We start from the raw sequence: 25,389 nt of genomic DNA on the forward strand, positions 1-25,389 counted from the left end.
ACGTGGAGAACGCAGCTCCAGACGAGGGTTGTGGTCACGGCGTGAACAAAGACCTGCTCTGGAAGTGACTCCTGGTCCTACGTCCCTTCTGCTCCTTTGGAATTTGGGTGCTCTGTTCTCTTGGGAAGCCTCAAACCCCACCTTTTTGAGATACTGCCACCCCTGCAGAGCATCTCGCGTTGCCTGAGCTCGCGTCTGGCAGGTATTGGTCCTGCAGGTTGAGGAGCCCCAACGCATCCCAGCTTTGTTACATGACCTTTTCCAAACGATGCATGGATTTATAGCATCAAAGTGGATCCAAGCTCCAGTTTTCCCCTCTCCTGGAGTCAGAATAGAAAGAGTCTTTGATGGAAACGTGAGGGCAAGCAAGGCTGGAGACCCTGGGCTGCTGGGGTAGCCAAAAGAACATGAGAAGATCGGCGTGCCAGCAGGAAGATGAGAAGGTTGAGGTGACGGCAGGAAGATGAGAAGATTGGGGTGACAGCAGGAGGATAAGGCTGGGTTGCCAGGAGGAAGATGAGACAGTTGGGGCAGCCAGCAAGATGATGAGAAGGTTGGGATGCCAGCAAGAAGATGAGAAGGTTGGGATGCCAGCAAGAAGATGAGAAGGTTGGGATGCCAGCAAGAAGATGAGAAGGTTGCAGTAATGGCAAGAGGATAAGAAGATTGAGGCAGCCAGTAGGAGGATGAGAAGGTTGCGGTGCCATCAGGAGGATGAGGAGCTTGAGGTGCCATCAGGAGGATGAGGAGCTTGAGGTGCCATCAGGAGGATGAAAAGCCCTGAATCAGAGAGTGTCCTTGTTTGGAAGAGATCCCCAGGGACCATCAAGTTGGGATAACCCCAACTTTCACACCATGGGTCTGAGGGTGTTGGCCAAATGCCTTTGGAATAGTCAGGTTTGGTAGTGTGACTGCTTCCCTGGGGAGCTGTACCGGTGCTCCACCACTCTCTGGGTGAAGAACCTTCTCCTAATGTCCAACCTAACCCACCCCGGGCATCTTCCAGCCATTCCTCACATCCTATCATTGAAAGGCATTGAAATACATGCTGTGACTCTTCCATGACCTGTGTCTTCTCCATGCTGACTCTTGCACTGACTCGTCCCTTCCGTGCCTTTGTGTGGAGATCAGCTTGGCTTGCAAGGAACACCTCCATCACCAACTGGTCATCCTTGCTGTCCTTTCATTCCCTCCCCATGGCCTCCAGATGTTCCTCTGACCATGGCCCCTCCTGGCTCCATCAAAGCCATGGACAGTTTGGCCCTATCTCCATGGGTTGGTCTATTAGGAACACAACCCTTCCTTTTGGTGGCCAGGACAATGTCTCGCCTGGTGCCCGGTGTTTTAAGGTCTTTACTGGAATAAATACAGCAGGTGAGGAACTTCTCCCCCCTCTTCTGGATGGACTTTGAAGCGCTCTTCTCATTGGGCAAAGCTGGTTGTGTCTGGTGCAGGAAAGCACCCTGGATCAGGAGGTCACCCTCCCTTCCGTGGAAGACCAGGGAGGAAGATCTGATCCAGATGACCACATGGGGAGGATGATGGCCCTGGCTGGTGGATCTGCAGGGGGTTCTGGGGAGCTGTGGGGTCATTGTCGTTGTAGGGCTGGGAATAAGGGCAGTTAGAGAAGATGGGGTTGGGATGGTGGACCCTCCACAGAGAACCAGGTAGAGGTTGTTCCGAGAAGACTTTGTTGGAGACTGAGGGATGTTGAGGTACTGCATGGTGGGACCGGGACCTAACAAGGCTCAGCACAGTGACCTAAGGGCTATGGGGCATGTGGGGCAGAGGTCTCCACTCTGCCAGAGGTGGGAGGTCCTATCTGATGACCATCACAGTGTCCACTCTGCTCTTCTGGCTCCACAAAATGGGGTCTTCTGGGGTCCTGAGGTGGCTTTGGCACCAGGAGCACAGTTGCCTACGCCTCAGATGCGGTCCTGGCCTCCTCGGTCTTCTTCACACGTGGCTTCTCTGCAGGATGAGGGGACAGGGTGAGGCATGGGGGGAATGACCCCCACCCTGTCTTGGGGTGCATCCATACCAGCCAGGAGGACAACTTGAGGGACACCATGGGCCATGGCCCTGCTCTTACCTGGGAAGCGTCTAGCCCGTCTTCTACACCGCGTCCACATGTAGAGGACCAAGAGGGTTCCACAGAGCATGGCCACCATCCCCAGCAGGCCTGCCAGCACCGAGCAGGACTGGAGAACATCTGTGGGAAGCGGGGAGGGGAGGGTCAAGTGGTGAGGGGGTGGCCTGGACCTTCCCTGCCACTCTCACCCTTTTGTTCTGCTACGTGGTTTGGGGAACTTGGAGCATCCTCCCTCACTGCTTTCCTGGGACGTTCTTCTGACACAAATGGCACTGGGACATTCCTCTGACCATGACCTTAGGATGTTCCTCTGACCATGGCATTGGGATATCCCTCTGACCACAGCCCTGGGACGTTCCTTTGACCGTGGCCGTGGATGTTCCTATGACCATAGTCATGGACATTCCTCTGACCATGGCATTAGGACATTCCTCTGACCACAGCCCTGAGATGTTCCTCTGACCACAGCCCTGAGATGTTCCTCTGACCACAGACCCGAGACGTTCCTCTGACCACAGGCCCGAGATGTTCCACCGACCACAGCCGTGGGATGTTCCCCAGACCATAGCCCAGAGATGTTCCTCCAACCATGGCCCCAGGATGTTCCTCTGACCATGGCCTTGGGACATTCCTGACTGTGGCAGTAGGACATTCCTGACCATGACCTTGGAACATTCTTGACCATGGCCTTGGGACATTCCGTCAGCAGCAGGAACGATGACTTTGGGAGGGTGGATGCATGGACTCTCCCGCATTGGGCTATAGACAAGCACAACGTGTCCACTGGGAACTCCATGGCCATTGAGATGCCTTCACCCAGAAGGTCCCACTCTGCTGCCTTCAGCTGCAAACCGAACGTGTCCCCTGGGGATGCTGGGGTCTCCATGACCACTGAGATGCCTTCACCCAGAAGGTCCTACTCTTCTGCCTTCAGCTGCCCCTCTCCTGCCCACCTAACATCTCCATGCAACGAGGTTGATGGCAACGCTTTCCTTGCCTGGGAGATGCCGAGGTAGAGAGGACCCTTCACCCCACTGGGTTGGCCAACGGAGCAGATGATGATGGACCCCACCACTCACCCTTGGGCTCTGTGCACACCACACCGGCCACCAAGCCCTGCTCACACGGCGCCGGCCCAGCTCCTCTCTGCAGGCACTCCAGGAGCAAGGACTCTGTCCCGTGGCAGCTCAACCCCTCCAACAAAGTCCTCCCATCCTGGTGGGTTCCAACGGGTGCCGCCAGGGCTGGCCCACAGCCCAGCTGCTTGCAGACCACGCCGGCTTCCAGCAAGCTCCAGCCATTGCTGCAGACCCCATGCCAGGTCCCATTGTAGAGCACCTCCACCTGCCCCGCGCAGGGACCAGGACCGTCCTTCACCCGGACCTGCAAGGGGTTTGAGCCTGCGAGGAAGGACACAAGAGGGTGAGGTTGCACCTCCAAGCCTACAAGAAGATGGCACATGCATGCAAGGATGGGTGTGCAATGCCCCATGCCACCTCCATCTGCAGTACCGTTCCACCCGGCAGCTCCCTTGCAAGGTCATCCCCATCGCTGATGTCTCACCAGCCCTTCTCACCACCCACACATGGATAAACCTCTTTGTTGGTGCCCAACCTTCTCCCCATGACACACCTGAGCACCCGACTCGAGGCTCAGGTGGCCCTTCCAAGCCCACAAGAAGGTGAGGATGGGCGTGCAAGGATGGGCGTGCAACACCCTGTGCCACCTTCACCTTTCCACCCAGCAGCTCCCTTGCAAGGTCATCCCCGTTGCTGATTACCCACCACCCAGTCCTGGATAAACCCTTTGTTGGGGCATCTCAACCTTCCTCCCGTGACCTCCAGAGCACATGACTGGTGGGTCAGGTGGCTCCTTCACCCCTATATGGCAATGAGAGCTTCTGTGTTGCTCACAGGTACGGCTACAGGTGAGCCACCACCACCCATGACCACCAACGAGGTCTGGATCACCTTTATTTCACCCCTTGTAGGAGATGCCTTAAGAAACACCACTGCAAGTCTGGTCCCAGTGAGGTGGGACTCACAGGAGACCCACACACACCTCCCAGTGGCCTTCAGGGTCTGGGAAAGGTCCACTTGATTTTGGTTTCTTAAGCGAGGCTTTAGTGAGGAGAAGATGTGGTGATGCTGAGCCAGAGGGACATTGTCCAGATCAAACCCACCCATCCCACGCAGAGGGTCATTTCTGCTCATCTTCAAGCCGAGGGTCAGGGTGGAAGCTGCCTCCTGCTCTAAGATCATGGATGAAGAAGAACAAGCGGAGAGGAGAGCGCCTGTCACAGCCCAGAAGATCTTTGAGATCACCAAGTCCAACTGGACCTGTCCATTACTGAACCATCCTTAAAGACCTTATCTACAATGCTCTGAATCCCTCCAGGGATGGGGACTCCACTACTGCCCTGGGCAGCCTCTTCCAATGCTTGACAACCCTTTCCATGAAGGAATGTTCCCTGAAGTCCACTCTCATCCTCCCTTGGTGCACGTTGAGGCCATTTCCTCTCATCCCATCCTTTGTTCCTTGGGAGAAGAACCCACTTCATCACAACCTCCTTGCTGGGAGCTGCAGAGAGCGATGAGGTCCCCTCCTCTTCTTCTCCAGACAAAGCAGCCCTAGGTCCCTCAGTCGTTCCCAGAACCACTGGGCTCCAGACCCTTCCTCAGCTCCATTCCCCTCCTCTGGATGCACTCCAGGATCTCAAGGTCTTTCTTGTCCTTGAGAGGCCCAAAACTGAGCCCAGGATTCGAGGGGTGGCCTCACCAGTGCAGTGGGATGACCCCTTCCTTGCTTCTGCTGGCCACATCATGGCTGACTGAAACCACTCTGTTGGCCTTCTTGGCCACCTGGGCCACTGCTGGCTCATGTTCAGCTGCTATTGACCAACACTCCAGGTCCTTTTCCTCCAGGCAGCTTTCCAGCTGCTCTTGGCCGAGCCTGGAGCGCTGCGTGGGGTTGTTTTGATCCAAATGTGACACACTTGGTTTTGTTGAACCTCATCCTGTTGACCTTGGCCCATGGATCCTGCCTCTCCAGGTCCCTCTGCAGAGCCTCAGCCCATGGATTCATGTTCAGGTCCCTCTATAGAGTCTCAGCCCATGGATTGATGTCCAGGTACCTCTGTAGAACCCCATGGATTCATGTTTAGGTCCCTCTATATAGTCTCAGCCCATGGATTGATGTCCAGGTACCTCTGTAGAACCCCATGGATTCATGTTTAGGTCCCTCTATATAGTCTCAGCCCATGGATCGATGTCCAGGTACCTCTGTAGAACCCCATGGATTCATGTTTAGGTCCCTCTATAGAGTCTCAGCCCATGGATTGATGTCCAGGTACCTCTGTAGAACCCCATGGATTCATGTTCAGGTCCCTCTATATAGTCTCAGCCCATGGATCGATGTCCAGGTACCTCTGTAGAACCCCATGGATTCATGTTTAGGTCCCTCTATAGAGTCTCAGCCCATGGATTGATGTCCAGGTACCTCTGTAGAACCTCAGCCCATGGATCTGTGTCCAAGTCCCTCTACAAAGCCTTCCTGCCCTCCAGCAGATGGACACTCCCACCCAACACGGGGTCATCCACAAGCTGACTGAGGGAGCTCTTGATCTTCTCATTCACATCACGATTAAAGACATGGAAGAGGACCAGATCCAACACAGAGCCCTGGAGACACCGCTTGTGACCAGCCACCAACTGGATTGATCTCCATTTCCCACCACCTCCAGCCAGTTCTTCGCCCAGCAGGTGGTGCACCTGCCCAGGCCATGGGCCACCAGTTCCTCAAGCAGAAAGCTGTGAGGAATGCTGTGAAGGGCTTTACTGAAGTCCAGGTCCACCATATCCATAGAATGGCAGCTCCAACTTCCACCTTGCATAGACAGCAACTCTCCCGGCCCAACCCCGCCGTGATGCCTACAGCCTTGGTGTTACCTGAGCAGACCACGCCAGCGTCCTCGCTGTGGCCACAGTTGTGTTCACCCCAGTTGTTGAATCGGCACTGGCTGAGGGTGGCTTCCTGTCCTGTGCAGTGGACTTCATCCAACCAGATGAGATCCTTGCCGGGTCCAAAATGCGCAGAGCCCGGTGCTGAGAGCGCCAACCCACAGCCCAGCTGCCTGCAGACCACGGCGGCATCTCGGAGGTCCCAGGAGTCATCGCACACGGTGCCCCACTTGTGGTTATGGAAGACCTCCACCCTCCCCAGGCAGCTGTTGGAGCCGTTCACCAGACGCAGTGAGCGCTGCCCGAAGGTGTCGGCATCTGCAAAGGGAGAAAAGAGGCACCGTCACACTGCGTCATCACCTGGTGGTGGTCTTGGCCACGTCCTGAGACACGGGAAAAATCAGATCATCCTTCCACGCGCACGGCTTCTGATCGCCCAGGAAATGTGTTCCCGCTCTCAGGGCTGGCTTGGGCTTCTCATCGGAATGGATAAAGACGTTCAACCCGGTCTTGAAGACCTCCAGGGATGGGGCATCCATGACTTCTCTGGGCAACCTCTCCCAGAGGTCCCATTTCTCCAGGAATGGGGCAAGGGAGCGATGGTTCCCTTGATCCTAATGGGAATGAGGGCACGGTACGCGAGGGGGATCCCATCACTGCTGCTTCTCCTATGGTACCTGGGTCACTTTCGGCCCAAGTGGAAACCCCTTGAGCAGCTCCATGGTTGGAAGGACCATTCTGGGTGCCACAGGAATCCCTGTGTCATGAAGGTGTCATAGTACCCTGAAATGGTTTGGCAGGGACCTCAAAGCCCTTCCAGTTCCACACCCCGGTTATGGGCAGGAACACCTCCCACTGGATCAGGTTGCTCCAAGCTCCATCGAAGCTGGCCTGGGACACCTCCAAGATGACCAAGAGCCCCTTCCCAGCTTTCCTGGAGCCCCTTTCCATACTGAAAGCTGCTCTAAGGTCTCCCTGGAGCCTTCTCTTCTCCAGGTTGAACAACCCCAACTCTCTCAGCCTGTCCTCATACAGGAGGTTCTGCAGCCCTTGGGTCATCTCCGTGGCCTCCTCTGGACTCACTCCAACAGTTCCATGATGGTCGAAGAGTTTGCTCTCCCTATGCAAAACCATCTTGTGGTCCCACAGCCAGAGAAGGACATCATCCAACACCACCCAGTGTCACCCAGCATCATTCAGCGTCACCCAGCGCCACTCATCTTCATCCAACATCCTGCACCATCACCCAGCATCGCCCAACACTGCCCAGGAAGAGCCACCCAGCGTCAGTCAGCATCACTCAACACCATCCAGAGCAACCCAGTACCATCCAGCATCACCCAGTGCCACCCAGTGCCACCCAGCATCAACCAGTGTCACCTGGTGTCACCTGGTGTCACCTGGTGTCACCTGGCATTCTTCAGCATCTCCCAGCATCACCCAACACTGCCCAGGAAGAGCCACCCAGCGTCAGTCAGCATCACTCAACACCATCCAGAGCAACCCAGTACCATCCAGCATCAACCAGTGTCACCCGGTGTCACCTGGCATCCTTCAGCATCTCCCAGCATCACCCAACATCATCGAGCATCGACCAGTATCAACCAGCATCAACCAGTGCCACGGCAGTGCCCTCCAGTTGTACCCAGCACCATCCAATGTCACCCCGTGCCACCCAGTGCCATCCAGTCCCACCCAGCATCAACCAGTGACACCTGGCATCATCCAATGTCACCAGACATCACCCGGCATCGTCCAGCATCTCCCAGCATCACCTGACACCATTGAGCATCCACCAGTGCCAACCAGCATCAACCAGTGCCACCCAGTGCCATCTACTGCCGCCCAGAACCATCCAGTGTTGACTGATCCCATCCAGTGCTACCCAGCACCATCCAGGGCCACCCAGCATCAACCGACGTCACCTGGAATCATCCAATGTCACCCAGCATCCCTCAGCGTCCCCCCAACATCATTGAGCATCCACCACCATCAACCAGCGTCAACTATGGTACCATCCAGTGCCTCCCAGCCTCAACCAGTGTCACCTGGAATCATCCAACGTCACCTGGAATCACCAGCATCACCCAATATCATCCAACATCACCCAGCGTCACCCAGCATTGTCCCATCCCACCCGGTTCCCATCTCAACCATGGTGTCCCACCTGAGCACACCACGCCGGCGTCCCTACTGTGGTCACAGCTGTTGTAGCCCCATGGTCTGGACTGACATTCCGAGAGGGCTGTTTCCATCCCGGTGCAGTTGACGTTCTCCAACCAGATGCGCCCAGATCCTTGCCCGAAGTGAGCAGAACCCGGAGCGGAGACGGCAGTGCCGCAGTCCAGCTGCCGGCAGACAACCGTCGCCTCGGCCAAATCCCACCCACGGTCGCAGACTGTGCCCCACTGTTGGTGATGGAGAACCTCTACACGCCCGGCGCAGTGGTCAGGGCCGTTCTCCAGGCGCAGGCGAGGTGAGGTGTCGGTGGTCGTACCTGCACGTGACACGGAGATGCAAGGTGAGCAGAAGAGCAGGGCTCCTCCAAGGTGACTTTTCTCATCACCGTGACATTCATGCTGGAGGATGGTCTACACAGAGGTTCCCATGTCATAGAATCATGGAATGGTTGGTGTTGGAGAGGACCTCTAAGTTCATCCACTCCAACCCCACTGTGCCAACTAAACCATCATCATTGGTATCACTGAATGGGTTGGGTTGGAAAGAGCCTCAAAACCCATCCAGTTCCACCCTCTTCCAAGGATAAGGACACCCCAACTGGATCAGGTTGCTCAAAGCCCCATCCAACCTGGCCTTGAATGCCTCCAGGGATGGAGGTTTGCACTCCTCTGATCTACTGGTGGTTTGGGACCTTGCCAGGAGGCCCTCACTCCAAGAAGGACCTTGAGGTCCTGGAGCAGGTCTGGAGAAGAGGAATGAGGGTAGGAAGGGTCTGGAGACCAGAGGTTGTGGCAGCAGCTGAGGGACCCAGGGCTGTTGGAGCCTGGAGAAGAGTAGGAGACCTCTTCGCTCTCCACAGCTCCTGGAAAGGAGGTTGTGGTGAGGTGGATGTTGGTCTGTTCTCCCAAGGAACAACGGATGGGACGAGAGGAAATGACCACAAGTTGCACCAGGGGAGTGTTAGGTTGGACATCAGCAATGGTTTCTTCATGGGAATAGTTCCAAGGCCCCGGCAGAGGTTGGAGAGGGCAGCGGTGGAGTCTCCATCCCTGGGAGAGTTCAGAGAACATACAGAGGAGGCATTTGGGGACATGTTTTGAGGCTGATGGTTGTACTGGAGGAGCTTAGAGGTCTTTTCCAACCTCAATGATTCCATGATTCAATCTCCCACCCTGTCCAGTGCTGCCCCTCTCCTTGTGGTGCCCACGTGAGCTCACGTGCTGGAGCTGGAGAAGGTTTGGTTCTCTTTCCATTATCTCCAACTGGCCCTTCCTTTCATGGACCTCTGAGCTAAAGATGTCAGAAGGACCCATTGTAGGAACTGGACAAGGCCACCCACTCTGGTTCCCTGCTGAAAGCAATGTGAAGCCCTAGAGCAGAGCGTCCTCCACCAAAATTCTCCTCCTGGTCCACACACATGGTGTTACCTGAGCAGACGACGCTGGTGTCTTCTCCGTGTTCGCAGTTGTTGATGCCCCAAGGTCTGGCTGGGCATTCTGATAGGGCAGCTTCAGTCCCATCGCATTGGACGTTGTCCAGCCAGATGGGACCCGAGCCCTGGCCAAAGTGAGCTCTGGCGTAGGACGTAATGGCTGTGCCGCAGCCCAGCTGCCGGCACACCACGGTGGCATCGGAGAAGGTCCATTCATCATCACACACAGTTCCCCACTGTTGGTCATGGAACACCTCCACTCGTCCAGAGCAGCGGTGGGGGCCGTTCACCAGGCGGACCTCTGAAGCACCAGCGTGGACATCCGCAGGGTGGGTGAAGGACTCTACATAAAGGACATGAGGAACATCATAGAATCATGGAGATATTAAAGTTGGAGAAGACCTCTAAGCTCAGCTAGTCCAAGCATCAGCCCAACCCCACCGTGTCTACTAAAGCGGCAGCATCATAGAATCATTATGGAATGGGTTGGGTTGGAAGGGACCTCAAAGCCCATCCAGTTCCAGCCTCTTGTGATGGGCAGGGACACCTCCCACCAGATCAGGTTGCTCAAAGCCCCATCCAACTTGGTCTTCAACACCTCCAGCTATGGAGCATCCAAACAACCATGGCCTGAAGTGCCACCTCTACACATTCTTTGAAGCACTTCTAGGACTGGAGACCTCCACCACTGCCCTGGGCAACCTCTGCCAGGGCCTGAGAACCCTTCCCACGAAGGAAGATTCCACGATGTCCAACCTAAACCTCCCCTGGTGCAACTCGAGGCCGTTTCCTCTCGTCCTATCCGTTGTTCCTTGGGTGCCCAGCACCCACCTCACCACAACCTCCTTTCCAGGAGCTGCAAAAAGCAATGAGGTCTCCCCTCAGCCTCCTCTTCTCCAGGCTAAACAACTCCAGGTCCCTCAGCCACTCCCAGAACCCCTGGACTCCAGACCCTTCCCCAGCTCCATTCCTTTCTCCAGATGTGCTCCAGGACCTCAAGGTCCTTCTTGCCCTGAGGAGTTGGGCCCAGGATTTGAGGTGCGGCCTCACCAGCACCGAGTCCAGGAGGACAATCCCATCCCTACTCCTGCTTGGCCACACCATGGCTGATCCAAGCCAGGATGCTGGTGGCTTTCTTGGCAGGAGGTGTCCAAGGCCAGGTTGGATGGGGCTTGGAACAACCTCATCCAGTGGGAGGTGTCCCTGCCCATAGTTGGGGTTGGAACTTGATGGGCTTTCAGGTCCATTCCAACCCAGCCTATTCCACGGTTTCATTCCATGGAAACCAGGCCATGGGTTCTCCATGAGCATCGAGCTGTTGGAGAACTGAGAGGACAACTTCCCCTTTGCTTTTCAGCCCATGTGCCCCAGGTCTCCTGGGGACCATCACCTAAGCAGACCACGCCAGCGTCTTCACTGTGGTGGCAGTTGTTCTTGCCCCAGGCGCTCAGGCCGCAGTAGGACAGGGCGACCTCCATCCCCGTGCAGTTGACGTTGTCCAACCAGATGGGCCCCGAGCCTGCCGTGAAGTGTCCACGTCCAGGGATGGAGAGGGCGGCACCGCAGCCCAACTGTCGGCAAACCACACCTGCGTCCTGCAGGTCCCAGTGGCCGTCACACACCGTTCCCCAAGTGTTGTGGTGGAAGACCTCGACCCGGCCGGCGCAGCGGTGGGGGCCATCGGACAGGCGGATGGGAGCTCGCTGGGAAGCTGCTGGATATGCAAGGTGAGGGAGTTGTTGGTTTGGAAGGCACCTCCGAGTCCATCCAGTTCCATGGGCAGAGGTACCTCCCACTTGATGAGGTGGCTCCAAGCCCCATCCAACGTGGCCCTGAAGACCTCCAAGTGGATTAAGAGCCCCTCCCCAGCTTTCCTGGAACTCCTTTCTGTACTGGAAGCTGTTCTAAGGTCTCCCCAGATCTCTTCTCCAGCCTGGACAACCCCAACTTTCCCACGCTGTCCTCATAGAGGAGGTTCTCCACCCCTTGGATCATCTCTGGGGCCTCCTCTGGCCTCACTGCAATGGCTCTGTGAGACAGAAGAAGCTTCACCCCAAGCACCTTGATGTTTCCCCAATGATGTCCCCTTCTGGAAAACCCCTGTGACCCCAGGACGTGGAGAAGAACAAACGCTTCTGTTTGCTTTGGGAGCAAAAGAGAACTTTGCGCCCTTGGTCAACAAACCAAGCGGCCCTGAAGAGGTGGCCAACACAAACACTCGGTTGCTTTGTTGTACACCGGTTGGTGAAGGTCCAAGCTCCTCCAGGCAGGAGAAATCCCCACCTAATGAGGTCTCCTTCCCCTTCCACTGCTGTCTCCTCCTTTCCAAAATATTGGTGGTCAAAGGAGGCTTCACCCAACCACTCCAAACCCACCTCCCATCTCCCTGCCTGTGTCCAATCTCCTCTTGCTTCTCAGGTGGTCCTTTTTCACCCCAGAGCCACTCACCAGACACCACACAGAGGAGGAGCCCCACCAGGGCGCTGGGCAGGGACAGGAGGCCACATCCCATGAGGACCATCACGGCCACCAGGGGACGAGTGACGGGCGGTGCAGATGGCACGGCTGGGAGGAGAGCAGGATCGGCCCCTCCTCCACCACTCTGCATCCACTTGGAACTGACTCCACCTCCACGGTCTCCAGGGTTGGTGAGAAGCGGTGGAAGTGGCATCCTCCAGCGTCCAAGCCCCCTCTGCTGGGAGGTTCCTATCGTTTCATCCCCACCTTCACTGTCCTCAGGGTTGGTTGGAAGTGGTGGAAATGCCCTTCCAGAACCCAAGCCACCTCTACTGGGAGGTTCCTCCACATCCCATCATTTCATCCCCACATCCATTGTCCTCAGGGTTGGTTGGAAGTGGTGGAAATGCCCTTCCAGAACCCAAGCCACCTCTACTGGGAGGTTCCTCCACATCCCATCGTTTCATCCCTACATCCATTGTCCTCAGTGTTGGATGGAAGTGGTGGAAATGCCCTTCCAGAACCTGAGCTACCTCTACTGGGAGGTTCCTCCACATCCCATCATTTCATCCCCACCTTCATTGTCCTCAGGGTTGGTTGGAAGTGGTGGAAATGCCCTTCCAGAACCCAAGCCACCTCTACTGGGAGGTTCCTCCACATCCCATCGTTTCATCCCCACATCCATTGTCCTCAGGGTTGGTTGGAAGCGGTGGAAATGCCTTTCCATAACCTGAGCCCCATCTACCAGGAGTTTCCTCCAGATTCCATCATTTCATCCTCACCTCCATGGGCCTCAGGTTTGGACAGAAGTGGTTGGAAGTGTCTTCTCCACCACCCGAGCCCTCTCTACTGGAAGGCTCCCATCATTTCATCCCCACTTCCACAGTACTCAGGGTTGGATGGAAGTGGTGGAAATGCCCTTCCAGAACCCAAGCCACCTCTACTGGGAGGTTCCTCCACATCCCATCATTTCATCCCCACATCCATTGTCCTCAGGGTTGGATGGAAGTGGTGGAAATGCCCTTCCAGAACCTGAGCTACCTCTACTGGGAGGTTCCTCCACATCCCATCATTTCATCCCTACATCCATTGTCCTCAGTGTTGGATGGAAGTGGTGGAAATGCCCTTCCAGAACCCAAGCCACCTCTACTGGGAGGTTCCTCCACATCCCATCGTTTCATCCCTACATCCATTGTCCTCAGCGTTGGATGGAAGTGGTGGAAATGCCCTTCCAGAACCTGAGCTACCTCTACTGGGAGGTTCCTCCACATCCCATCATTTCATCCCCACCTTCATTGCCCTCAGGGTTGGTTGGAAGTGGTGGAAATGCCCTTCCAGAACCCAAGCCACCTCTACTGGGAGGTTCCTCCACATCCCATCATTTCATCCCTACATCCATTGTCCTCAGGGTTGGTTGGAAGTGGTGGAAATGCCCTTCCAGATCCTGAGCTACCTCTACTGGGAGGTTCCTTCAGCTCCCATCATTTCATCCCCACCTCCATGGGCTTCAGGCTTGGATGGAAGCAGTGGAAGTGGCTTCTCCACCACCCCAGCAGTCACTACTTGGAGGTTCTTCCAGATCCCATCATTTCATCTCAGGAGGATCCCGGGTCACAGGGAGGACAAGGAGCCTCCTGTGCCCTCCCAGTGCTCCCAGTAACCTCCCCAGCCCCTTCCAGATGTCCCAGTGACCTCCCTGTGCCCTCCCAGTGCTCCCAGTAACCTCCCCATCCCCTTCCAGATGTCCCAGTGACCTCCCTGTGCCCTCCCAGTGCTCCCAGTAATCTCTCTGTCCCCTCTCAGTCCTCCCCTTCCCTTCCCAGTGTTCCCAGTAACCTGCTTATCCCCTCCCAGTACTCCCAGTAACCTCCCTGTCCCTTTCCTGTGGTCCCAGTAACCTCTCTGTCCCCTCCCATTGTTCCAGGTGACCTCCCTGTGCCCTCCCAGTGCTCCCAGTAACCTCCCCGTCCCCTTCCAGATGTCCCAGTGACCTCCCTGTGCCCTCCCAGTGCTCCCAGTAATCTCTCTGTCCCCTCTCAGTCCTCCCCTTCCCTTCCCAGTGCTCCCAGTAACCTGCTTATCCCCTCCCAGTGCTCCCAGTAACCTCCCTGTCCCTTTCCTGTGGTCCCAGTAACCTCTCTGTCCCCTCCCATTGCTCCCAGTGACCTCCCTGTGCCCTCCCAGTGCTCCCAGTAATCTCTCTGTCCCCTCTCAGTCCTCCCCTTCCCTTCCCAGTGCTCCCAGTAAGCTGCTTATCCCCTCCCAGTACTCCCAGTAACCTCCCTGTCCCTTTTCTGTGGTCCCAGTAACCTCTCTGTCCCCTCCCATTGCTCCCAGTGACCTCCCTGTGTCCTCCCAGTGCTCCCAGTAACCTCCCCGTCCCCTCCCATTGCTCCCAGTGACCTCCCTGTGCCCTCCCAGTGCTCCCAGTAACCTCCCTGTCCCTTTCCTGTGCTCCCAGTAACCTCCCCGTCCCCTCCCATTGCTCCCAGTGACCTCCCTGTGCCCTTCCAGTGCTCCCAGTAACCTTCCTATTTCCTCCCACTGGGGGTCATTGGTGCCACTTGGGGATCCTGGTGGTCCTTGGGGGGATCCTGAGTCTGGGGGTGACTGGGAGGGACTGGGGGGTACTGGGAGGGACTGGGAGGACTGGGAATGCTGGGAGGGACTGAGGGGACTGTGGGTGCTATGGGGACTGGGGGAGCTAGGGGGGGACTGGGGAGTGACTATTTCCCTGTCCCCACGTCCCTCTGTCCCTCTGTCCCCTCTGTCCCCTCTCCCTCTGTCCCTCTGTCCCCATCCCTCTGTCCCCTCTGTCCCCCTGTCCCCCTGTACCCCCATCCCCCTGTCCCCCTGTCCCCCTGTCCCCCTGTCCCCCTGTACCCCCATCCCCCTGTCCCCTGTCTCCCTGTCCCTCTGTCCCTCTGTCCCCTCTGTCCCCTATCCCTCTGTCCCCTGTCCCCCTGTCCCCATGTCTCCATGTCTCCCTGTCTCCCTATCCCCATGTCCCCCTGTCCCTCTGTCCCCCCTGTCCCCCCATCCCCCTGTCCCCCCTGTCCCCCTGTCCCCCTGTACCCCCATCCCCCTGTCCCCTGTCTCCCTGTCCCTCTGTCCCTCTGTCCCCTCTGTCCCCTATCCCTCTGTCCCCTGTCCCCCTGTCCCCGTGTCTCCATGTCTCCCTGTCTCCCTCTCCCCCTGTCCTCCTGTCCCTCTATCCCCATGTCTCCCTGTCCCCCTGTCCCCCATCCTCCTGTCCCCCCGTCCCCCCTGTATCCCTGTCCCCCTGTCCCTCTCTCCCCCTGTCCCCCCCTCCCCATGTGCCCCTGTCCCCATGTGCCCCTGTCGCCTCTGTCCCCCAGTCCCTGTGTCCCCCTGTCCCCTCTGTCCCCCTGTCCCCATATCACCCTGTCCCCATATCCCCCTGTCCTGCTGTCCCCCTGTCCTCCCATCCCCCTGTCCCCCTGTCCCCTCACATCTCCCTGTCCCATGCCCCCTGTCCCCATGTCTCCATGTCCCCCTGTCCCTCTGTCTCCCGTCCCCCCCTCCCCCTGTCCTCCTGTCCCCCTATCCCCAAGTCTCCCTGTCCCCCTATCCCCGTCCCCCCATCCCCCCATCCCTCTGTCCCCCTGTCACCCCTGTCCCCACTGTCCCTCTGTCCCCCTGTCCCCATGTCCCCCTGTCCCCCTGTCCCTCTGTCCCCCTGTCCCCCTGTCTCCCCTGTCCCCCTGTCCCCATATCCCCCTGTCCCCCCTGTCCCCCTGTCCCCTCTGTCCCCCTGTCCCCATGTCCCCATGTCCCCCTGTCCCCCTGTCCCCCCTGTCCCTCTGTCCCACTATCCCCTCTGTCCCTCTGTCCCTCTGTCCCCATATCCCCCTGTCCCCCTGTCCCCCCATCACCCTGTCCCATGTTCCCCTGTCCCTCTGTCCCCCTTTCCCCTCTGTCCCCCCTGTTCCCTCTGTCCCCATCCCTCTGTCCCCCTGTCCCCCTGTCCTCATATCCCCATATCCCCCTGTCCCATATCCCCCTGTCCCCCTGTCCCCTCTGTCCCCCCTGTCCTCATATCACCCTGTCCCCATATCCCCCTGTCCCCCTGTCCTCATATCCCCATATCCCCCTGTCCTCCTGTCCTCCTGTCCCCCCATCCCTCTGTCCCCCTGTCCCCCTGTCCCCCTGTCCCCCTGTCCCTCTGTCCCTCTGTTCCCCTGTCCCTCTGTCCCCCTGTCCCCCCTGTCCCTCTGTCCCCCTGTCCCCATGTCCCCCCTGTCCCCCTGTCCCCATGTCCCCCTGTCCCCCTGTCCCTCTGTCCCCCTGTCCCCCCTGTCCCTCTGTCCCCCTGTCCCCCTGTCCCCCTGTCCCCCTGTCCCTCTGTCCCCCTGTCCCCTCTGTCCCTCTGTCCCCCTGTCCCCCTGTCCCCCTGTCCCCATGTCCCCCTGTCCCCCCTGTCCCCCTGTCCCCCTGTCCCTCTGTCCCCCTGTCCCTCTGTCCCCCTGTCCCCCCTGTCCCCCTGTCCCCCTGTCCCCCTGTCCCCCTGTCCCTCTGTCCCCCTGTCCCCCCTGTCCCCCTGTCCCCCTGTCCCCCTGTCCCTCTGTCCCCCTGGCCCCGCGCCCACTCTGGCCCCGAAGGGATTATCGCGGCTGTGGCGGTGCAGGAAACTCTGAGTCACGGCTCAGGGTTGGGGTTGGGGGGAGGTGGAGGGGGTCGGGGGGCACCCACAGCGCTGGGACCCACGGCGGGGACACAGGTGAGGGGACAGGGGAGCCCTGAGACCCCACTGTGGGGCTGAACTGGGCTGAACTGGGCTGCACTGGGCTGCACTGGGCTGGACTCGGCTCAGATTGGCTGCACTGGGCTGAGCTGTTCTCTACTGGGATAAACTGGGATAAATTGGGCTGCACTGGGCTGAGCTGTTCTCTACTGGGATAGACTGGGTTGGACTGGGATAAATTGGGCTGCACTGGGCTGAGCTGTTCTCTACTGGGATAGACTGGGTTGGACTGGGATAAATTGGGCTGCACTGGGCTGAGCTGTTCCCTACTGGGATAGACTGGGATAAATTGGGCTGCACTGGGCTGAGCTGTTCCCTACTGGGATAGACTGGGATAAATTGGGCAGCACTGGGCTGAGCTGTTCTCTACTGGGATAGACTGGGATAAATTGGGCTGCACTGGGCTGAGCTGTTCTCTACTGGGATAGACTGGGATAAATTGGGCTGCACTGGGCTGAGCTGTTCTCTACTGGGATAGACTGGGTTGGACTGGGATAAATTGGGCTGCACTGGGCTGAGCTGTTCTCTACTGGGATAGACTGGGTTAGACTGGGATAAATTGGGCTGCACTGGGCTGAGCTGTTCTCTGCTGGGATGGACTGGGATAAATTGGGCTGCACTGGGCTGAGCTGTTCTCTACTGGGATAGACTGGGTTGGACTGGGATAAATTGGGCTGCACTGGGCTGAGCTGTTCTCTACTGGGATAGACTGGGTTGGACTGGGATAAATTGGGCTGCACTGGGCTGAGCTGTTCTCTACTGGGATAGACTGGGATAAATTGGGCTGCACTGGGCTGAGCTGTTCTCTACTGGGATAGACTGGGTTGGACTGGGATAAATTGGGCTGCACTGGGCTGAGCTGTTCTCTACTGGGATAAACTGGGATGAGCTGGATTGGATTGGGCTGAGCTGTGCTGCACTGGGTTAAACTGGTTTTGCACTGAGCTAAGCTGAGCTGGACTGGTTTGAACTGACCTGTACTGGGCTAAACTGGGATGCACTGGGCTGAGCTGGCCTGGGCTGGACTGTACTAGGATTGAACAGGTAGGACTGGGCTGGACTGGGATGGAATGGGTTGGGCTGGGCTGGACTGGGAGGGATGGAATGGGGGGGACAGAGCCAGCCCTGAGGCCTTCAAATGGGTGGGACTGGGCTGCACTGGGCTGTACTGGTCTGCCCCAGTCAGGTAGCAATGGCTCCATCAGGTTGGTGCTGGTGGGATCTCCCCGTGGAAGGGGCTGAGTGCTGTTACTGGGCTGTACTGGTATGTACTGGTCTGTCCCAACCAGCTGCCCTGACTGCATGGGGTTGGTGCTGGTGGCATCTCCCCATGGTTTGGGCTGGGGACTCTTACAGGGCTGCACTGGGCTGTACTGGTTTGCACTGGTCTGACCCAGATGGATGCCTGGGATCTGTGTGGTAGGTGGTAGTGGCAGTCCCCCGTGGTTGGACTGGACTTGACTGGGTGCTGTTGCTGGGCTGCACTGGTCTGTACTGGTCTGCCTCAGCCTTGGCTCCATGGGGTGAATGATGGTCACATCTCCCCATGGTTGGGGCCAGGTGTTCTTCCTGGGCTGGACCAAACTGGGCTGAACTGGTCTGTCCCATCGAGGTGCCCTAGCTCCGTGTGGTGGGTGCTGGTGGCATCTCCCCAGGGTTGGGGCTGGGTGCTTTTACTGGGCTGCACTGGGCCGTCCCATCTGGGTGCCCTGGCTCCATGTCAGTGGTGGTGGTGGCATCTCCCCAGGGTTGGAGCTGGATGTCAGTGGTGGTGGTGGTGGCATCTCCCCAGGGTTGGAGCTGGATGTCAGTGGTGGTGGTGGTGGCATCTCCCCAGGGTTGGAGCTGGATGATCTTACTGGGCTACATTGGGCTGTACCGGTCTGTCCCAGCCGTGTGCCCTGGCTCCATGTGGTGGTATCTCCCCATGGTTGGGGTTGGACATCACAGGCACTCGTCTCTCTCAGGGTCCATGGAGGAGTCGGACGAGGACGGGGAGGACAATGCGGTGTCCCTGGAGCAGCTGATGGTGCAGACGGGACAGGCGGTGCCACAGCGAGAGCTGGAAGAGGACTATGTCGTACTGGAGGAGTTGGGCAGTGGCAGCTATGGGCGCGTGGTGCTGAGCCAGCCCCACCACGGCGGTGAGCGGGACATCCAGCTGCTGGGGGGGAGTGGAAGGGGGTGTGTCCTGCCCATCCAGATGTGCCCAGATGTGTCCAAATCACCTGAGCCAACCCCCAGCCCAGACCACCCCAGAAGAGGTCTCTGCCCCCACTTCGTGGCCCAAGCTGGTGCTGATCCTGCTTTGGCTCACAGGGAGTCATGGACTCATGGGAATAAGGCATTATGGACTCATGGGGTGATTAAGATTGGAGAAGACCTCTAAGCTCATCCAGTCCAACTCAACATCTCCATGTCTACTAAACCATCATCATCATGGAACCCTAGAACGATGGAATCATGGAATCATTGAGGTTGGAGAAGACCCCTAAGCTTATCCCGTCCAACCCCACCACGGAATGGGTTGAGTTGGAAGGGACCTTAAAGGTCATCCAGATCCAACCCCTACCAATGTCAGAGAGACCTTCATCCAATCATAGAATCATTGAGGTTGGAGACCTCAAAGCCCAACCAGTTCCAACGCCCCTGCAAAGGCAGGGACACCTCCCACTGGGTCAGGTGGCTCAAAGCCCCATCCAACGTGGCCTTCAACACCTCCAGGGATGGGGCAGCGACAGCTTCTCTGGGCAGCCGGGGCCAGGGCTTGACAACCCTTTCCATGAAGGAACATTCCCCAATATCCAACCCAAACTTCCCCTGGAGCAACTTGAGGCCATCTCCTCTTGTCCCATCTCTTGTTCCCTGGGAGATGAGCCCTACACCCACCTCACCACAACCTCCTCTGCAGGAGCTCCAGAGAGCAATGAGGTCTCCCTTTAGCCTCCTCTTCTCCATACTAAGCAGCCCCAGGTCCCTCAGCCGCTCCCAGAACCCCTGGGCTCCAGCTCCTTCCCAGCTCTATTCTCCTTCTCTGGATGCTCTCCAGCCCCTCAAGGTCCTTCTTGGAGTGAGTGGTGGGATGAGAGGGAATGGCCTCAAGTTGCTCCAGGGGAAGTTTGGGTTGGATATCAGGAGAAATGTCCTCACTAAAAAGAGCGGTGAAGCGTGGGAAGAGGTTGCCCGAGGCAGTGGTGGAGTCTCCACCTCTGGTGGGTTTCAGAGAAGGTGTAGAGGTGGCATTTCAGGGTGTGATTTAGTGGTCTGGATGATCTTAGAGGCCTTCTCCAGCCTTCATGGTTCCATGATTCCATGAGGAACCCCATCCCAAGCCCAGAAACTGAGGTTTAGCCCAATCAGCACCCACTGGGTCCATCCCTTCCCTTCCCTGGTTGCCACCACACAGGTGATCCACAGGGACTCTTGGAGGTCTATGCCGACCCTCTCGTTTTCCAGGGACTCCATTGGTGCTGAAGCTGCTTCCGAAGGAGCGGACGGAGCGGTGGGCGTTCCTGCGGGAATATTGCATCGCCCGCTGTCTGGCTGGGCACGGCGCCTGCCTGCGGGCGCTGCCCGTCGCCTTCGAGACCACCACGCACTTCGCCTTCGGGCAGGAGGTGGCCCCGGCCGGGGACCTCTGCGCCCTCCTGCAGCCGGGGGTGCGGGCAGGATAGGGGCCCGGGGGGGCTGTGGGTGCTGTGGGTGCTGTGGGTGCTGTGGGTGCATTGGGTGATGTGGGTGCTGCGGGTGCAGTGGGTGCTGTGGGTGCATTGGGTGCATTGGGTGCATTGGGTGCTGCGGGTGCTGTGGGTGCATTGGGTGCTGTGTGTGCATTGGGTGATGTGGGTGCTGTGGGTGCTGTGGGTGCTGCAGGTGCTGTGGGTGCTGTGGGTGTTGTGGGTGCATTGGGTGCTGTGGGTGCTGTGGGTGCATTGGGTGATGTGGGTGCTACAGGTGCTGTGGGTGCAGCGGGTGCATTGTGTGCTGTGGGTGCTGTGGGTGCTGCTGGTGCTGTGGGTGCATTGGGTGCTGTGGGTGCAGTGGGTGCTGTGGGTGCTGTGGGTGCTGCAGGTGCTGTGGATGCTGTGGGTGCTGTGGGTGCATTGGGTGCATTGTGTGCTGTGGGTGCTGTTGGTGCTACAGGTGCTGTGGGTGTTATGGGTGCTGTGGGTGTTGTGGGTGCATTGGGTGCTGTGGGTGCTGTGGGTGCATTGGGTGATGTGGGTGCTACAGGTGCTGTGGGTGCAGCGGGTGCATTGTGTGCTGTGGGTGCTGTGGGTGCTGCAGATGCAGATGCTGTGGGTGCACCGGGTGCATTTTGTGCTGTGGGTGCTGTGGGTGCTACAGGTGCTGTGGGTGCTGCGGGTGCATTGGGTGATGTGGGTGCTGTGGGTGCAGTGGGTGCTGTGGGTGCTGTGGGTGCTGCAGGTGCTGTGGATGCTGTGGGTGCTGTGGGTGCTGTGGGTGTTGTGGGTGCATTGGGTGCTGTGGGTGCTGTGGGTGCATTGGGTGATGTGGGTGCTGCAGGTGCTGTGGGTGCTGCAGGTGCTGTGGGTGCTGTGGGTGTTGTGGGTGCATTGGGTGCTGTGGGTGCTGTGGGTGCATTGGGTGATGTGGGTGCATTGGGTGCTGTGGGTGCAGCGGGTGCATTGTGTGCTGTGGGTGCTGTGGGTGCTGCTGGTGCTGTGGGTGCATTGGGTGCTGTGGGTGCAGTGGGTGCTGTGGGTGCTGTGGGTGCTGCAGGTGCTGTGGATGCTGTGGGTGCTGTGGGTGCATTGGGTGCATTGTGTGCTGTGGGTGCTGTTGGTGCTACAGGTGCTGTGGGTGTTATGGGTGCTGTGGGTGTTGTGGGTGCATTGGGTGCTGTGGGTGCTGTGGGTGCATTGGGTGATGTGGGTGCTACAGGTGCTGTGGGTGCAGCGGGTGCATTGTGTGCTGTGGGTGCTGTGGGTGCTGCTGGTGCTGTGGGTGCATTGGGTGCTGTGGGTGCAGTGGGTGCTGTGGGTGCTGCAGGTGCTGTGGGTGCTGTGGGTGCATTGGGTGATGTGGGTGCAGTGGGTGCTGTGGGTGCTGTGGGTGCTGCAGGTGCTGTGGATGCTGTGGGTGCTGTGGGTGCATTGGGTGATGTGGGTGCATTGGGTGCATTGTGTGCTGCGGGTGCTGTGGGTGCTACAGGTGCTGTGGGTGTTATGGGTGCTGTGGGTGCTGTGGGTGCAGCAGGTGCTGTGGGTACTGTGGGTGCATTGGGTGATGTGGGTGCTACAGGTGCTGTGGGTGCAGCGGGTGCATTGTGTGCTGTGGGTGCTGTGGGTGCAGCAGGTGCTGTGGGTGCTGTGGGTGCTGCAGCCCCTCCGGGTCGGTTGCTATGGGTGCTGTGGGTGCTGCAGCCCCTCCAGGGTGGGTGCTGCAGGTGCTGTGGGTGCTGCAGCCCCTCTGGGTTGTGTGCTATAGGTGCTGTGGGTGCTGCAGCCCCTCCGGGTCGGTTGCTATGGGTGCGGTGGGTGCTGCAGCCCCTCTGATTTGGGTGCTATGGGTGGGGTGGGTGCTGCAGCCCCTCTGATTTGGGTGCTATGGGTGCTGTGGGTGCTGCAGCCCCTCCTGGTTGGGTGCTGCAGGTGCTGTGGGTGCTGCAGCCCCTCCAGGTTGAGTGCTATGGGTGCTGTGGGTGCTGCAGCCCCTCCGGGTTGGGTGCTGCAGGTGCTGTGGGTGCTGCAGCCCCTCCGGGTTGGGTGCTGCAGGTGCTGTGGGTGCTGCAGCCCCTCCGGGTTGGTTGCTATGGGTGCGGTGGGTGCTGCAGCCCCTCCGGGTTGGGTGCTGCAGGTGCTGTGGGTGCTGCAGCCCCTCCGGGTCGGTTGCTATGGGTGCTGTGGGTGCTGCAGCCCCTCCAGGTTGGGTGCTATGGGTGGGGTGGTTGCTGCAGCCCCTCTGATTTGGGTGCTATGGGTGCTGTGGGTGCTGCAGCCCCTCCAGGGTGGTTGCTATGGGTGCTGTGGGTGCTGCAGCCCCTCCGGATTGGGTGCTGCAGGTGCTGTGGGTGCTGCAGCCCCTCCGGGTCGGTTGCTATGGGTGCTGTGGGTGCTGCAGCCCCTCCAGGGTGGTTGCTATGGGTGCTGTGGGTGGGTGCTGCAGCCCCTCCAGGGTGGGTGCTATGGGTGCTGTGGTTGCTGCAGCCCCTCCAGTTTGGGTGCTGCAGGTGCTGTGGGTGCTGCAGCCCCTCCGGGTCGGTTGCTATGGGTGCTGTGGGTGCTGCAGCCCCTCCGGGTTGGGCGCCGAATGGTGTCTGACGCTGCCGCCCTGCCCGCAGGAGGGTCTGGCGGAGGAGCTGGTGAAGCGCTGCGCGGCGCAGCTCGCCGAGGCGTTGGACTTCATGCACAGCCGAGCCCTGGTGCATCGCGACGTCAAACTGGACAACGTGCTGCTCTTCGACCGCGAGTGCCGGCTCGTGAAGCTCGGCGATTTCGGCCTCACCCGCCTGCAAGGCTCACCCATAGGACCCATGTCCGGCACCTTACCCTACGCTGCCCCAGAGCTCTGCTCCCTCCAGGGCTCCGAAACCTTGGAGCTGGATTCCAGCTTGGATGTTTGGGCTTTCGCCGTCCTCCTTTATTGCCTCGGTACCGGTTGCTTCCCTTGGGCTGCGGCATCCAGCACTGATTCCCAGTTCGAGGAGTTCAACTCCTGGCAGGATGGGGTGAAGGGGGTTCCCCCATCCTGGTACGGCTTCACCGCCGCAGCGCTGGAGATGCTGAGGCGGTTGATGACGCTCGATCCCGACCGACGCAGCCCCGCCGTGGAGGTGCAGAGATATCTGGATCAGCCTTGGCTGGTGGCATCCAGCACTGGGGAGGTGGCATCCAGCAGCTCCCAGTCTCCCCTGAGCACTGGGACCAGTGAGAGCCCGGGGAGCACTGGGGACCTGGATGCTGCTGGTGAAGAGGATGGGGCTCCCATGCCGGCACCCAGCAGCTCCCAGTCTCCCCTGACCAGTGAGAGCACTGGGAGCACTGGGGACCTGGATGCTGCTGGGGCAGGAGATGGGGCTCCACTCAGCAGCTCCCAGTTCCCCATGACCAGTGAGAGCACTGGGAGCACTGGGGAACTGGATGCTGCTGGTGCAGGGGATGGGGTTTGCATGCCTGCAGCTCCCAGTCTCCCCTGACCAGTGAGAGCACTGGGAGCACTGGGGACCTGGATGCTGCTGGGGTAGGAGATAGGGCTGCAATCCCTTCACCTTCCAGTCTCCCCTGAGCACTGGGACCAGTGAGAGCACTGGGAGCACTGGGGACCTGGATGCCGGTGGTGCAGGAAATACGACTCCAATGCCAGTAACCAGCAGCTCCCAGTTCCCCCAGACCAGGGAGAGCACTGGGGAACTGGATGCTGCTGGTGAAGAGGATGAGGCTCCCGTGCCGGCACCCAGCAGCTCCCAGTCCCCCATGACCAGTGAGAGCACTGGGAGCACTGGGGACCTGGATGCTGCTGGGGCAGAAGATGGGGCTGCAATCCCTTCACCTTCCAGTCTCCCCTGAGCACTGGGACCAGTGAGAGCACTGGGAGCACTGGGGACCTGGATGCCGGTGGTGCAGGAAATACGACTCCAATGCCAGTAACCAGCAGCTCCCAGTTCCCCCAGACCAGGGAGAGCACTGGGGAACTGGATGCTGCTGGTGAAGAGGATGAGGCTCCCGTGCCGGCACCCAGCAGCTCCCAGTCCCCCATGACCAGTGAGAGCACTGGGAGCACTGGGGACCTGGATGCTGCTGGGGCAGAAGATGGGGCTGCAATCCCTTCACCTTCCAGTCTTCCCTGAGCACTGGGACCAGTGAGAGCCCAGGGAGCACTGGGAAACTGGATGCTGCTGGTGCAGGGGATGGGGTTTGCATGCCAGCAGCTCCCAGTCTCCCCTGAGCACTGGGACCAGTGAGAGCCCAGGGAGTACTGGGGACCTGGATGCTGCTGGTGAAGAGGATGAGGCTCCCATGCCGGCACCCAGCAGCTCCCAGTCTCCCCTGACCATTGAGAGCACTGGGAGCACTGGGGACCTGGATGCTGCTGGGACAGGAGATGGGGCTCCACTCAGCAGCTCCCAGTCCCCCATGACCAGTGAGAGCACTGGGAGCACTGGGGACCTGGATGCTGCTGGGACAGGAGATGGGGCTGCAATCCTTTCACCTTCCAGTCTCCCCTGAGCACTGGGACCAGTGAGAGCACTGGGAGCACTGGAAAACTGGATGCTGCTGGTGCAGGGGATGGGGTTTGCATGCCAGCAGCTCCCAGTCTCCCCTGAGCACTGGGACCAGTGAGAGCCCAGGGAGCACTGGGGACCTGGATGCTGCTGGGACAGGAGATGGGGCTGCAATCCTTTCACCTTCCAGTCTCCCCTGAGCACTGGGACCAGTGAGAGCACTGGGAGCACTGGGGAACTGGATGCTGCTGGTGCAGGGAATGGGGTTTGCATGCCAGCACCTCCCAGTCTTTCCTGAGCACTGGGACCAGTGAGAGC

At 58.9% G+C, this 25,389-nt stretch overlaps 2 protein-coding genes across 2 annotated transcripts; one reads left to right on the forward strand and one right to left on the reverse strand.

The window, feature by feature from the left end:
- Positions 1–1,174: 1,174 nt before the first annotated feature.
- LOC128849768 (scavenger receptor cysteine-rich domain-containing group B protein-like) lies at positions 1,175–12,254 on the reverse strand. The gene is made up of 8 exons (XM_054052317.1): positions 12,113–12,254; positions 11,055–11,378; positions 9,660–10,007; positions 8,219–8,548; positions 6,040–6,369; positions 3,172–3,492; positions 2,093–2,212; positions 1,175–1,971 (listed from the first exon to the last, which is right to left on the reverse strand). The coding sequence occupies exons 1-8, from the start codon at positions 12,183–12,185 to the stop codon at positions 1,919–1,921; spliced, it is 1,899 nt and encodes a 632-aa protein (XP_053908292.1). The 5' UTR covers positions 12,186–12,254; the 3' UTR covers positions 1,175–1,918.
- Positions 12,255–16,765: 4,511 nt separating this feature from the next.
- On the forward strand, positions 16,766–24,045 carry LOC104066260 (uncharacterized serine/threonine-protein kinase SBK3). Its single transcript, XM_054052295.1, has 4 exons — positions 16,766–16,862; positions 18,854–19,030; positions 20,343–20,545; positions 23,191–24,045. Exons 2-4 carry the CDS (start codon positions 18,859–18,861, stop codon positions 24,043–24,045), a joined length of 1,230 nt encoding a protein of 409 aa, XP_053908270.1. The 5' UTR covers positions 16,766–16,862; positions 18,854–18,858.
- The last annotated feature ends 1,344 nt before the right edge of the window (positions 24,046–25,389 follow it).

The sequence above is a fragment of the Cuculus canorus genome, chromosome 33 (genome assembly GCF_017976375.1).
Source record: "Cuculus canorus isolate bCucCan1 chromosome 33, bCucCan1.pri, whole genome shotgun sequence".
Taxonomy (NCBI): Eukaryota; Metazoa; Chordata; class Aves; order Cuculiformes; family Cuculidae; genus Cuculus; species Cuculus canorus.